The sequence below is a fragment of the Schistocerca americana genome, chromosome 5, assembly GCF_021461395.2.
Source record: "Schistocerca americana isolate TAMUIC-IGC-003095 chromosome 5, iqSchAmer2.1, whole genome shotgun sequence".
NCBI classification, from domain to species: Eukaryota; Metazoa; Arthropoda; class Insecta; order Orthoptera; family Acrididae; genus Schistocerca; species Schistocerca americana.
In genome coordinates this window covers 57,277,685-57,292,805 of record NC_060123.1, presented here as the reverse complement: position 1 = coordinate 57,292,805, position 15,121 = coordinate 57,277,685, and the positions used below count along the sequence as shown (strand labels likewise).

The window sequence follows — 15,121 nt, the reverse complement described above, 5'->3', positions numbered from 1 at the left end:
TGTGGGGAGTGAGGCTATTGCTAGAAACAGGAAGTAGAAGAAGAAGGAAAGAGGGGGGGGGGGGGGGGTGTTCCAAACCAGAGATCTGGGACACAAAGAAAGGTGCAGCAAATGATTAAGGCATTCTAAGTTGACAAACAGGACACGCACGCACGCACAACACACTGAAGCAGTTGTATAAAACGGTACTCACCATTCTACCAGGACCCAGCCCTCGAACTCTAACACGAACTGTCTTATATCCATATTCCAAAGCTTTCTGAAAAATAAGAAACAAACATTAATAATTACCAACGAACTACCTACTGTAGTAAAATAAGTTACGCATAGAGAATGTGTGTGTGTGTGTGTGTGTGTGTGTGTGTGGAGAGGGGGGGAGGGGGGGGGAGACAACCAACTGCATTCCTCATTCCTGTATTAGCTGTTACATGAACTACCACCCACAGGATAAGCGTGAGCATGGAAATTACCTGCTTGGAGGGTGAAAAACTGTCTCAACTGAATTTTCCATTTGATGTAATTGTGCATGTTGTGGTTGCCAAGAGCCATAAAACATAGATCTGATCAAGAGAGCAGGGGCAATATCATGGTGTAATTATGTAAGCAAAGATTTTCTGATACTTCCTGGTAAAGTTTTCAATCTGATGCAACTACCCAGGGTCTTATTAGATTTAAAAATCTGAATTTTTTAAATACAGGGTAGTGTAGTTAAAAGCAGCCCGGCTCTCCTATGATTCCGAATGCAATATTACCTACAACAAGGGACAGTTTTATGCAATAATCAATTGTTAGCATTCTTCTGTCAGCATTTCAATTTATTTCATTAGTGAAGTTAGACATTTCTCTTTGCGGTCTGCAAAATGACTCTCTCAATACATGAAAGAGTTGAAATTGTGGCCGCATATATGGAAACAAGTTTCATTACGGAAACTCGCAAAATTTTCGGGGTCAAGTATCCAGATCGACCAGCAGCAAAGAGAGCCATAGAGAGGATGTACAGAAATTGGTGCACCTGTGGATCTGTGCAAAACTTAAAACAAAGAATTCCTTCAGTTCATACATCAAAAGTTACTGCAAACGTTTGCCAAAGAATTATTCAGAGCCCAAAGAAATCTACATGTAAATTGGCCCAACATGCACAAAGTCTTAATTTGGAGCCTTATCGTGTGGCAGTTGTGTAGCAATCACAAAGGATGACAGTCAAACTAGTACATTACTGCATAAAGCGTTTGAATAACATCATCAACAATAATTTACTACGTCCTTTGAATTACATTATGAGTGACGAAGCAAGGTTTCATCTTTCCAGTCAGTACTGGGCAGTGGAGGACACCAGTTGACACTGTGTGCCAGCAACCACTCCATGATGAAAACAACTGCATTTGGTGGGGTGTAACAAGAACACGCCTCATTGGACAGATATTTTTTTGACTCTACCCTCAACACGCTTGCATATATGGAAGTTTCAGAAACATTTTGTGCTCAACTCAATATGAAAGACAATATTGCTTCTTTCAGCACGAAGGGGACAACATGTCACATGTCGAAGGAATCCCTGGAACACATTCACAGTGTCTTCACTGAGGAACGAACTGTCAGCAATTATTTGTGGTCACCACATTTGCCAGAAATAACAAGCGATTTTTTCCTGTGAGAGCACATTATGAGCAAAGTCTATGAAAAAAATCTATACCCCATACAGAAACTGAAAGACAACATCAGCCATGAAGTTACAGCCATCAATATCCAAACTTTACACCAGGTGTGCCTGAATATGCTTAGCCGTGCACATCTGCGTATTGATGCTGCAGGGGGCTACTTTCAGCATCTTCTACAAATGTATTTTAGACTGTAAATAAATGGTAAGTCCATTCCAGCTCTTCATTTCTGTAATTTCACTGCATTTACTGTATACTTACATGGGCTACTTTTAACTGCACCATAGTGTAACTTGTGTGCTGAATTGAACTAAATGTAATTTTTCCCTGCAATTAACAGTAAATACAGAGAAACTCAAAGCAGCCATGAACAGCTAACTAAATTTCTACACAACAACACGGAGCATCACAAATACTATTTTAAGTTTCAGTAAGGGAGAGTGGAAGGTTGGTTGGGTTGACTTGGGTGAGGGGACCAAATAGCGATGTCATTGGTACTATTGGATTAGGAAAGGATAGGGAAGAAGTCGGCGATACCCTTTGAAGGAACCATTCTGGTATTTGTCTCAAGAGATTTCGGAAATCCCAGGAAATCTAAATCAGGATGGACAGACACAGGTTTGAGCCATTGTCCTCCCAAATGTGAATCCAGTGTGCTTATCATTTCACCAACTTGCTTGATGCAGCATCAAATCATCAGCAAGGACTGTAGAGTCTTCTGAGTAAAGTTCTTCTGGGCAGCAGCAGTAAGGTTTATTAGAATACAAGGTCCTATGACAGATTTATGGAAACAATTTATCTAAACTGCTTTTTGAGCTGCAGCTGATATCTCTTCTGAATTGCAGAGTCAGAATTTTCACCTGCCTTCAAATGTAGTGGGAGTGGATGCACATTAAGTAATTTACTTACTAGAGAACTTCGTAAATTCTTTTTTCCCATTCACAATTAAAAAACAAAGGGTTTTGGGGTACGTAATATCCATCTTCTTTGTCACGTAAGTAGTTGATGCACCAAATAATGACAATGCTTACCATGCTTAAACTGATAGCTGTGGCCTGAGCAGCTACATTAGTCCCTTTGCGTGTATTCTTGAAGCCTTCAACTCCACAAGACCGCATCAGCTTAACCACACCTGAAAGTTATTTCAAAACAGTGCATTTAAGTTAAGCAATATGACTTCAAATCAGAAGACAAAATTATGAAATTAATTTACCTTTATGATCAGTTACACTTATTATTGTATTATTTGGGGAGACTTTTATGTTAAATATAGGTAGTTCCTCAAAGGGGGTACCATTAAATAACTGTTTTGATGTAGTCTCATCTGGGAACAGTCCGTCTCCAGCTCTGCAACACACAGAATTTTGCATTTCTACAATATAGTTACAAACCTTACAAGTTAATAACAGCAATGGAGATAAAAAATAAAAAAAAAAAAAAAATCAGGAAATGGAAGTCCAGGCTGGAGTAGAAATAAAATGAAAGTGATGGATTGTTATTCACCACATTTAAGAGGCTTTGTGTGACATAAGCACAATAAAAGGATTCAAAAATATTTGTGCTTTCGGACAATGCCCCTCCTTCCAAGTAGAAACATGTGAGCACGCGCACGCACGCGCACACGCGCACGCACGCACGCACACACACACACACACACACGCACACACACACACGCACACACACACGCACGCACAGAGAGAGAGAGAGAGAGAGAGAGAGAGAGAGAGAGAGAGAGAGAGAGAGAGAGAGGGGGGGGGGGGGGCAGAACTCCAAAAAATATGGCCACTGTCTTCTAACACTAAGGCCTGACTCCCGACTCTGTCTCATTCCAAATCCAATCATGCTGGGCTTATCTAAGACCTTCTCTCCTTCTCCCAGATCCTACAAGTAGAACCAACTCAGATTACTCCCTCACCCAACAGTAATCCTCCGCTACTATCCCCAAATCACTCCATTAACTTTCCAGAATTTTCTAATTTTGAATGTTGCCTCACTACCATTTGCCAATTCCCTCAACATGGAAACCAACCTTACATCTGCAGAAAGAACTGCAATCCAGCAATTTAAAGACAAAACTGTTGGGCATAAGCAACCAGATGCAGTGGCCACATATGTGGGAGTTGTGGTTCTGTGTGTGTTTACTGCCCTGGAAGAACTAACTGAAAGCTTACGGTCTGCGATTCAATACTGCCCTCTGTGTTTTAAGTAGCAATTTATCATTTCAGTACTGTTGCAAGGTATCTAGTAGTAAGTTTACAAATGAAAACATCACAAAGCAATAGTACCTTACAAGTATATTTCAACACTCAAAATAGGCAGTCCAGTCCTCATAAGGGTTGAGTTGATTTACTGTAGATGTTAGGTAAATTACACATGTCTGTGAAACTGACAACCAAGTCTTACAGAGACCTGAAGCAGGAGTAAAAAAATGAAAGTAAGAAAACTTTGGATTTATCACAGCAGTCAGGACTCTTAATGGCTTGAGACATCAGATGATGATCTGTTGCTTAGGGCACAATAACAGGGTCCTTAGCACCATGTAGAATTATCAGGCTTTTATAATGTGGTAACTAATGCTTCAAATGTTTGAGGAAAAGATGCAATATTTATGTCCCTGCCACCTAGTGAAAAGTTGAATCTTGAACATGTATGAGCACTTTCACAATAAGCAAACATAATTTCTACTTTGGTAGCTTTATCTTTTAACTGTTCAACAATATTTTTACGTATCAAATAACTCATCAACTCATTTCATTATGTTCTTCCGTGTTTCCAATCTCATCAAATTGCTTTTGTGCTGGGGTATGAACTGAAGAAACTAATTTTCAACAGGTGATCATCGTTCTGGAAGTCTCTCTACAGCTGGTTCTAATGTCAGTTGTCGCACAAAATGATGACCCAGAAATTTCAAATTCGATTGTCCTTAATCAAAACTTTCCCAGTGTGGTGCATGGCTACAAAAAAGAATATAGAGGAACAAGATCATGTCTGAAGCATTTTCACCTGATTCTTGTAACCCTTTTTTGAAAGAATTATGGATGATGTGTATGTTACACGAATCAGCTCTTTTCTTCCTAAAAGGACTGGAGACTCATTCATCTGACAATTTGTGGTTTGTTAACACTGGGCCCATCACAAACTATCATCGCTAGCTTTCAACAAGAAAGCTGGGAATTATCTGACATTTAATTTAATTTTGAGAGTATCACTAGCAGTGGCTCTACCAATGAAGAAAGTTTGGAATCAACCAGGAATTAACTACAGTTCGAAACTCTTCTTCTTTTAAAAAAAAAAAAAAAAAAAAAAAAAAAAAAAAAAAAAAAAAAAAATAAATTTGCTGCATTCACAATTTCATCAAAACGAAGAGAGGAATGTGCCCCTACAATATCATCCACAAACTGTTTTTAAAGCATGGAGCTAAAGCATCAAATACTAAGTATCTTACCTTTGTCCCTGAAAGGGTGAACTCAGAGGGAAGACTTCCAAGAAACATTGCTTCAAAGGTTTCTTTGTAGTCTTCACAAGCTGGCTGAACAGCAAAGTTCCCTCCACCCACCATTTTCAATCACCAGATTAACTCTGCCCTTAAAAGTTGGTCTAACAGAATAAGGTTAATTTATGATGTAGCTCAAAGTGATGAAATTACATCACCACTGTTATATCCAGCACTGGCTGGAGATAAGTGTAATTGTGAAGAACTCAGTTTCACTTTACACAGTTCTTTGTGCTTCCAGGTAAAAACATGCTACTCTAAAGCACTAAAGCTGGTAGTAACTACTGTCTACTTCATAAAAAAAGTATATGACAACTGACAGACAAGCTTTATTTACAGTTTTAGACAAATTTGGAAAACGAGGTAGCTCTTAAAACAAACCCTGCCAGACACCATATGAAAAGCAAAGTTTTTCTTTTTCCCCTTTTTTTTAGAAATCTCTGAATCCTATGCAATAAAGACATGAGTCAGGAAAAGAGGAGGATTATCCCTAATCCTCATTAATATAGTTCTGGAGAAAATGACAAAACCTGGCAAAAAAAATCTGAATATACTTTTGAAAAAAACAAACAACATGGTAATCATGTGTTCAAGTATTGCCAATGACACTGTCCTTTAGTGAGAAAATCAGAAGCCTGGGCAAAGAATGTTGGCAGGTCTTGCATGAAATCACTGGAAAAACAAGTCTCAAAATCCCAAAGGAAAGGAAGGGATATACCAACATTAAACGGACAGATGAATTCAAATACTTTGGAGAATGGATCCAACTCTATGGACTGGGTAAAGAGGCAGTCAAAGGAACAGACAGGAAATTAGACCTTCATTACACACTAATACAGAACAGCTACAGCAAAGGAGTGACATTATCCATGGCCAAAATCGGGCACTATAATTCAGTTATGAAACCAGAGGCATTCTACACTCCAGTGTCTCCACTAAAAGAAGAAGAAGCAGAAGAAGCAGAGCCAACAGCATAAAATTGTTTGAGAGAAACCAATAAAAACGAGATCCATACATTACATTTCCAAGGAGGAGAGAAAAAAGTCTATGTGGACCATAGCTGGTCAAATTTGGAAGCAAGACGAAGAAATGTGACTTTACAGACCAAAATTAAAAAATACAGACTAAAATTGACCATTTTCTACCCCTGTATATACCATAAATTCAACTTGCTGCATGTCTGGACTTCTTTTAGTCACTTTCTACCTCTGTATATACCATAAATTCAACTTGCTGCATGTCTGGACTTCTTTTAGTGTGACTATAGTACTTATTTTTCCAATTCCTTTTTTGCATACCGTTTCCTCTTGCTTATAGTCTGGTCTGGTAATTCTTTGCACAGGTACTTTGGGAATGGACTTGTGAGGGCAATGTCTTAGATTTCCTAGTAACTAAGAAATCGGAGCTTTTTGAATTACTAAACATACAGAAGGGTAAGTGTTACAACAAATATAATGAAAGGTCAGGAACTGTCCCCCCCCCCCCCCTTTTCCCATAGCAGGAATCACGGTGGGAAGGGGGGATAAAAATGATACATGCAGAATGTCTGAACAGCCAATATCAAATATTCAGCTTTCAGGACAAGGATGTGGAGGAAAAGATGCTAAGACTCAAAATCATTGTAGAAAAGCCTTAGACTAATACGTGATAAGCAAGGATGTGTGACATGGCAAATAATCATGGTGTTCAAAAGCTGGCTTAGAACATTTCAACAAAAGCAAGGACTATTTCATCACATATTTAAACTAAGTTAAAGTCTGGTTGACAATCAGAATCTGAATGAAGACAAAGTAAGCATAAGGAGAGCAATGGTAGAGCATTCAATGACTTCAAAAGCACAATTTTGCTAACCAATCCTGCCCCCCCCCCCCCCCAAAAGAGCATTTTGGTTGTTTGAAAAACCATAAGCACTCATTTAGTGACCACACAACAAAACTACTGAATTCATGCTACCAACATTGTTTTTACTGAGGAATATTGTAACATGGTTTCACCTTTCAAACAGTTGCACCAATGTCAAAATGGCACATGTTGAGAAAACTGATCATGGAACAGAAAAAACAACTAAAATTGCTCAACAGAGGATACGAGACTGGACCAGAAGAGAGATGTGTGAGATTCTATAAAGATTATGTGCAAGAACTTGCTCCCCTTCAGCAACATTTTATGGTACATCTACATGGATACTCTGCAAATCACATTTAAGTGCCTGGCAGAGGGTTCATCAAACCACCTTCATCCCTGAAGCAACAAAGAGCACTAACTGATTGGGAAAAGTGCTGGCAATCCTGTTTTCAAGGACTGTCAGCCACATGTACATAATTAAAGACCTATACTGCTGACATCAATCTGTCGTACAGTAACAAAAGGTTTTCTGATCTCGTGTCACGATTCCTTTTAGGACAAAAATCTCTTTATTAAATTCAATGGGTGTGTCGCAAGCAGAAATCTTTTGAAAAGAGCTTGCTCTGTTTGTCCATAAAATCCATAAAGCAGTAACTAAGGGCATCCTGGTTTACACTGACTGACAGTTCTGCACTGTCATTTAACAAACAAATTTTGAGCTTCCCAAGTATTAGACTAGATTTGTGAATGAATTCAGGACTCCTTACAAGACAGAACTCAATGTGTTGTTCTCGTTCTCTGTTATCAGTCAGCAGACTGGTTTGATGCAGCTCTCCAAGCTGGCACTATCCACTTCATTTATGTGCAACTACTGCAACCTACATCCATTCAAACTGGTTTATTGTCAAGTCAAGTTCCCCTATACAACTTTTACCCCCTTACACTGCCCTCCATATTATCAATTAGACAATTATATCTCATAAGCCATTACTTCTTTTTGTCGGGTTGTGCCTTAAATTTCTTTTTTTCTCCTATTCAATTCAGAACCACCTCATTAATTATTTAAACTGCCCATTTTATCTTCAACACACTTCCATAGAACTACATTTCGAAAGCTTCTACTCCCTTTTTTACAACCCCACTTATCACTTGCAGTCTGGGCTATACTCCAGACACATATCTTCAGAACAGACATCTCCGCACTTAAATTCATATTTAACTATCAAACACAGCAATGCTTCACAGTTGCTAAATATGTATGGGAACTGGATATACATCCTAAACCAGGGTATTCCGAAGGATAGTTATCAGGACACACATTTCAGCTCCTCATTGCGACTTCACCCACTTGGAAAGTATGGAACTCGAAATAACAAAAAATCATACAGAACATGAATGAAAAAAGCTCCTTTGTTTTCAAATTTGGTTTTTATTATTTTAAGGTTTATTTTTTTTTTTTCACAGCACGATTACAAAACATCTCAATAGACAATATTTTTCCTTTTTGTGGATGTTGTGTGGTAACAGTATGAACTGGTTTTTGAACTACTGGCCCACAGGCAACATACAACTGACCATGCGAAAAACACTCTGATAGCTTAAACTTAATGGGTGAATCAGTTGAGATCATTTGTATATGTGGCACGAGAGACCTTTCAAGCGCCTGGATTTGTGAGGACAGTACTTCAAGACACTATTTCACATAATTTTAAGCTGAGAGCAGGTAGCATTTAAACGTTTCGGACGATACAGAGTGCATACTAGTATTCTGATCATAAACTGATAAGCCATAAACACAATTTTTTTGAAAAGATTTTCTGTTAAAACTGACTGCAAGGAAGAAAACAAAACTGCACATTATCACAGGACAGCACAAAAATTTCTTCTTTGTAGAGGGTTTTAACAGAAAATTTGTATCTAGTTATTTTAAAAAATGTAAAACCAAACCCCTCCAAATGTTTATTAGAGTATTGCGTAAAAATATGAAGTAAATTCGTTAAGGACTGAGATTTTTATTAACATTTCCCTCTCATATATTAGCAAATATTTTACCGAATTCCACTATCTCAAAAATGATTTCCCTGTTGTTACGAGTCTGTAATTTAAATTTTCTCTAATTTTGTTATCAACAGTTATTTTACTGCCCAAATAGCAAAATCCGTCATCTACTTTTAGTGACATTTCCTAATCTAATTACCTCAAAATCGTCTGATTTAATTTGACTTCATTCTGTTACTCTGGTTTTGTTTTTGTTCATGTTCATCTTACTACCTCTTTACATAATATTATCCAATCCCTTCAAACTAAACTTCCAAGAACTTCAAAGTTTTTATTTCTCCTCACTCCATTTCCTTTGCAAATCAATTCTATCTCACTCTTTCTCAACTACTCCTTCCCTTTCATGTCCTTTGGCTCTTACGAGGAGACTTCAGAAATTAAGTTACAAATTATTATGTATGGCACACCAAGAAAATTTTATTGAACGTTGCACTACACTTCACAGCGACAAGGACACACTACACTATTTTCCAGCATAGTCACCACTTCTTAGTAAAGGATCGGAATGATTTACCAATCTTCCAATTCCTTGACAACAGAAATCCTCTCCTTTAAGATCTGCTGCATGAATGTCATCATAGGAAAATCTTTGATTGTTGAGAATCAGTTCCTTAGTTGCCTGGACATTGTCATCTGTAGTCGATGTATATGGCCTCTCTATCACCACCACCCAAATCTGCGAGGCCTTAGTCTAGTTGTCGGTACTATTTCCCTACAGCTGGACCAAACATTGCATCTGACATAATTTCACAATGAATGTGTGCAATTTAATCATTTTGCTTGCAAGAATCATACCGACCCATGTACTTCAACTTCGGAGTGTTTCCAGCTGCTGCACCACTTCAATCGCACAATGCAACACACCTGTTAACAATAACATTGCAGAATTATGTCTGCAAGAAACCAAGAAAAAGCGTTCTTTCTGACAATGTGCAACTTACTTTCTGAAGTACCCTCATAATTGCAATAGGGTTTCCATACAAGTACTGAATAATCGCATTGCCATACTGAAACTCATCTCAAATGCTGTTACAATTGAAGGTAGGCCATAAGAGTCAGCTGCTAACAGTGCACAAAAATAATTGAAGGTAATCACCTGGGAAGACAACGTTGTATCCCAACCACAATAGCCAACAGTTTTTTTACAGAACTCAAGATGAATAAGAAATTGTTCATCCTGCAATTGTGTAGTTTTGACTTGCTCTTCAAATATTTCTTAAATTTATTCATTTATGCATGTATTACTACAAACTCTGCCAATGAGGACGACCCTTGGAGCAGAATAACGCACTAAGAAAATTAAGAGAACTGAGACACTACATATTTAAAATGGCCATAAATAACTACTATCTTGGAAAAATTGAATGGGGTTCACTGAAACAATGTTATACTATCTAACTACTGTCTACTTAGCTTTTTATTTCTTTCAGTACCCACCCGATTAGTTGAGAGCACTAATGTGCTGCTTCCTGGACTCTGGTAGGCGCGCCGGCCTCTGATCAAATCTGCCCGGTGGATTAACAACAAGGGTTGGTGTGCCAGCCAGCATGGATGTGGTTTTTACGCAGTTTTCCACATCCCCTGGGTCAATACCAGGCTGGGCCCACGTCCCGCCTCAGTTACACAACTCGCAGACATTTGAAAACTTTTGCACTATTCCATATCTTACACTAGATGCACACAGCTGGGGTACACTATTTCCATCCCGGGGGTATGGGGTGGTGACAGGAAGGGCATCCAGCCACCCTCTGACACTAACATCGCCAAATCAATACTAACAAGGCCGACCCTGCGTTGTAGTGGGACAAAGGCCCAAAGGAAATGAATGAACGATTTATTTCTTCCAGTCAAGCTGCGTCATCAAGCACTTTCCCCTCTTTTTTAGTTACTCTTCTTACCCATCTAATATTCAATTTTTCTTCTGGAAGACCACATTTCAAAAGCTTTTATTCTCTAGCCTTTACTCTAGCATACATATTTCACTTCCATATAAGGCTACATTCCAGAAAATACCTTCAGGAAGGACTTCCTAACATATAAAATTTTTATTAGATGTTAATAAATCCACTTTCTCAGATTGCTTTGCCAGCTACCACCAGTCTGCATGAACAGTGATATTGCTACACAGCTGGCAAAAGCATTCTATTTTCAGTATCATTTCCTAACCTAATTTGCTCAAAGAAATTTAATTACTATATATTACCTTACTTTTACTTCTGTTTATGTTCATCTTATAGCAGTCTTCCAAAACATTATCCATTCCATTCAGCTCATCATCCAACTCTTCCTGTCTCTGGCAGAATTACAATGTCACTCAAATTTCAAACTTTTTATTTCTTCGCCTTCATTTCCTTTACTGCTTGCTCTACATACAGATTAAATAATTCTGTCTCGCTCTCTTCTTCATTACTGCCTGCCTTACTGTTTCAAAGTTCTCCGTCCGCGGAGCATTTTACAGTGATATATGAATATAAACACGTATCCTTCGATTCTTTTAACTGTTGCCTAGTTTCTGAAGAAGTTTTGGACAGCTCTTTTTATTTGATGTCTAATAATCTCAAAATTTTGAAGAGTATTCCAATCAACATTTTCACATTATTTTTCTAATCTATAATTACTATAATGCATGGAAAACTTTAATCCATCAAGTTACAGACACACGAAGTATGAAGGTTTATTTTTTACCATTGTCTCAAAGGACAAACAATTCCTATGATAATAGTGTGTCCATAATTACCCATAGGAATGCAAAAGATTAACAAGTAAGGTATAGAGTCTAAATTAACTATCACAACACCTCTAGAACAATGCCTGAAAAAACAAATTTTCAGTCCAAAATCTTGTAGCAGCAGATGATGACAAGGTTTTGCCAGAGGTTTTGTCATCGTGTCTGCCAGCATTTGGCCTGAAGTCATGTGCAACACAGCTACTTGAGGTGACTATTTTTTCCTCTTATAAAGTGGTGTCTTGTGTGTTCATGTTTAGTTCGACTCTTTTAGCCACTAGCCTCAAGACACATCAATAGTTGGTTTGTTGCCACATGGTAGTTTGATAGGATCCTTCTTAGAGTTCAGAGATATTTCAGTCTTCACTTCTGAAGCCAAAGGAGACTGACATGCTGAGGCCAGGGCTATACATCCTGTCTTAGTTGTGGGTAGCACTACTGTCATCTGTTTCTTATTCTACCAGGATATCACTGCTTACTGAAGTATAAAATTGATATCCAATTCTCGACTATCTGTTTTCAGAATCTCTGGCTCAGCCTGCATCACAGTAAGCTATTATGTGGCAGTCCTCTGCTTAAAGAAAGAATAGCTTTATATACTTTTTAGATATCTAAATACCCTTTTGACTATCTGCCAATACAGATGCCTTGATTATTACAAAAACGGATGAAAATTCTACTGCTTAAGCTAGGCCCAATCTTGAACAGACATACTTCCCACAGCTTCACGACCAGCATATGCTCTTACTAGCTTCTTCCTCTTGCTCTGTTTTTGGACTCTCACCATGAGTGAGCTCCTGCTTGTCCTCCAGTGATGTAGATAGTGGGTCAAGCTCTTTCACATTGATCTATCAATAAATTGCTCCACATGGTTAAGTTTGGTCTATCCACCTTCTTCGCAGTTCCTAATAATTCATATACCTAAACAGTCACTATACAGTGACAAAGATAATTGTACTCAGCGTATAGCAAAGATGCTGAGTCACAAAGAGGCACAACAAAAAGAGCATCACACAATTAGCTTTTGGCTAACAAGGTCTTTGTCAAAATTAGACAACAGACACATTCATGCAAACACAACTCCTCCCCCCCCCCCCCCCCCCCCACACACACACACACACACACAGAGTCGCTGGCAGCTGGATTTTACATTGTTTGGTTTAAACAGTGAAAACATTTTTCTGTCATTATCTATTACAGATAACTTGCCTATAATCTACATAAACAGCAACTGTTAATATGCCTGAACTCTGATTTTTGTAAAAAGACAAGGGTCAGCTACTGACCTTTCCAGGTATAGATTCAATAGTGTACTGTCTACTTTCAAATCTTTGTCTTTGTAACTGAATCTACTTCTGGAGCTTCACATAAATCTCTTTAAGTAAGTCACCTTGCAAGAAAACCATGACATCATCTAGGTGGTTGTTGTCAAGATGATGATCAGCTGCCATAACAAATAAATGTCTTAATGAGTTATATCTTGCAACTGATGCATGTGTTTCATCATAGTCCAGGCCTTGCTTCTGAGCACAAAACCTTTTATTATTAGCTGTGCTTTATAGTGCATAATATGGGCTTCCAAATCTTTCTTAGTCGTAAAGACTTATTTCACATTTGTACATTTATCAGAAGGTAAAATAACAGACAGAAACATGTGGTTCTCTTAATGAGATTGTAAATCTTCGCCCTCAACAAGTTTTAAGCATTGGATGACATCATCAATCTTCCAGTGACAAAGGATCGAAGTCAACTGACTGATACTTTATGAAGTCTTGCAGCTTCTTTGGCTATGGAATTCTTGGCAAGAGCTTTGGAAAGATCTTTGATGTGCAGCATAATTTACACTGCATATTGTCATACCCGTAATACAAAAGTATAGATTCGAATTCCACCAAACACAGCACACATTAGTTTCTGACGCATTGAAATCAAGATTGAAATGTCCTTTTGTAAGCCAATCGTAGCTCATGTCACGTAATCTCTCAAGCCAGTGACTCCAGATATTCAGAGCTTAGGATACGTGATGTAGTCGGCCAATAGCAAAATCACCATTAAGCAATGTGAACACACACACAGGAAAAGTTAACGGTTTAAATTGATGTACATAATGTAGCTGCAAGAAAAGGTAAGGTTTCACACATAATATTGGTCTTTTTATGTGTGTTACACTTTAAAATACATCACACAAATGTGCCAGTGAAATTTTACTCAATGACATTAATATCTGTGTGTGCTTTTCAAAGCACCATTCACAATATTTTTCTGCAACCTGTTAGAAATAAGATTCCTTTCAGCCGCCAGAAAAAGGCATTACTGAGCCTGGGCAGCTACAATGACACAGAAAGCCCGTATGTTCGTATTAAGAAACCTTACATGAGATCATAAAAGGAATAGAACATCAGAGGATACTGGAGCATCAGAATTTCATAAACATACTAAAATGCATAATTCAGCTTAAAGTGCACATTTGTACGTCCAATTCACACTGAAGTTGGCCTAACCTGATATTAAGTTTTTCTGTGTGCTTTTAGGGATGCAAATTTTCTTGAAGTACGAGTACTGTATTATCTCATATTTGGCTACTATGGCATAACGCCATATGTGCCAGAAGATGAAAATGTGCACTTGAAATTCAATAACCAGTTGAAACTGGCCAACAGTGTGGAATGAAACACTGTTTCCAATAAATTGACTGCCTCTGTGGTCAATTTACTGCCTCTGTGGGAAAGATTAATGAAAGCCACATTTATTTAGCAAACTGATACAAAAAAACTTCATTGTTCTGCAAGGCAATTAATGCTTGACTGCCAAAAACATTGAAGTAAAATAAAATCAGAAAAACTAACAGCATATTTTAGCCTTCCATAATTAAGTGAATGTGTTTTAATTAACTTGTTAGCTCCCAGTCACAGAATTTCATTTTATTTTCACTTGACATGAGAACTGTATTTGAGGAAGAAACAGCAAAAATCACTAAATTTACACACAGCTCACGTAGAATGACCTCCAGACTACAACTGAGACTGCTCTGTGCACGTGCGAGTCTGGCAACTTGAGCACGCCAGAAAAATTTTTCTGGGTAGCACCTAGCTCCTTGTTACTACCGTTGATACAGCTAACAGCCACACTTCAAGTAGCCGGAGGCAGGAAAAGGTACTGCCCGTATGCATCTCAACAGCACATGAGCCCACTGGCAACAGCTCACATGAACTTAATGCAAACAGCTGTGACGTCATACTCATCGGCAGTAATTTACTGTTAAGAGGTACTCCATAGTCTTTGTCCTAATGTCTTTAACACATTCTGCTGTTTATCAGTTCTTACCAGTTAAAATGACAAAAT

At 38.1% G+C, this 15,121-nt stretch overlaps 1 protein-coding gene across 1 annotated transcript in view; it reads right to left on the bottom strand.

Moving 5' to 3' along the window:
• The window catches only part of LOC124615787 (28S ribosomal protein S11, mitochondrial), a 68,166-nt gene that overhangs the window by 39,530 nt on the left and 13,515 nt on the right, over nt 1–15,121 (bottom strand). Inside the window, exons 2-4 of the mRNA XM_047143905.1 lie at nt 2,872–3,005; nt 2,690–2,790; nt 194–259 (exon numbers count right to left, since the gene is read on the bottom strand). Of these exons, the coding sequence (XP_046999861.1) occupies nt 194–259; nt 2,690–2,790; nt 2,872–3,005 (301 nt within the window). The remainder of the gene's footprint in view (nt 1–193; nt 260–2,689; nt 2,791–2,871; nt 3,006–15,121) is intronic.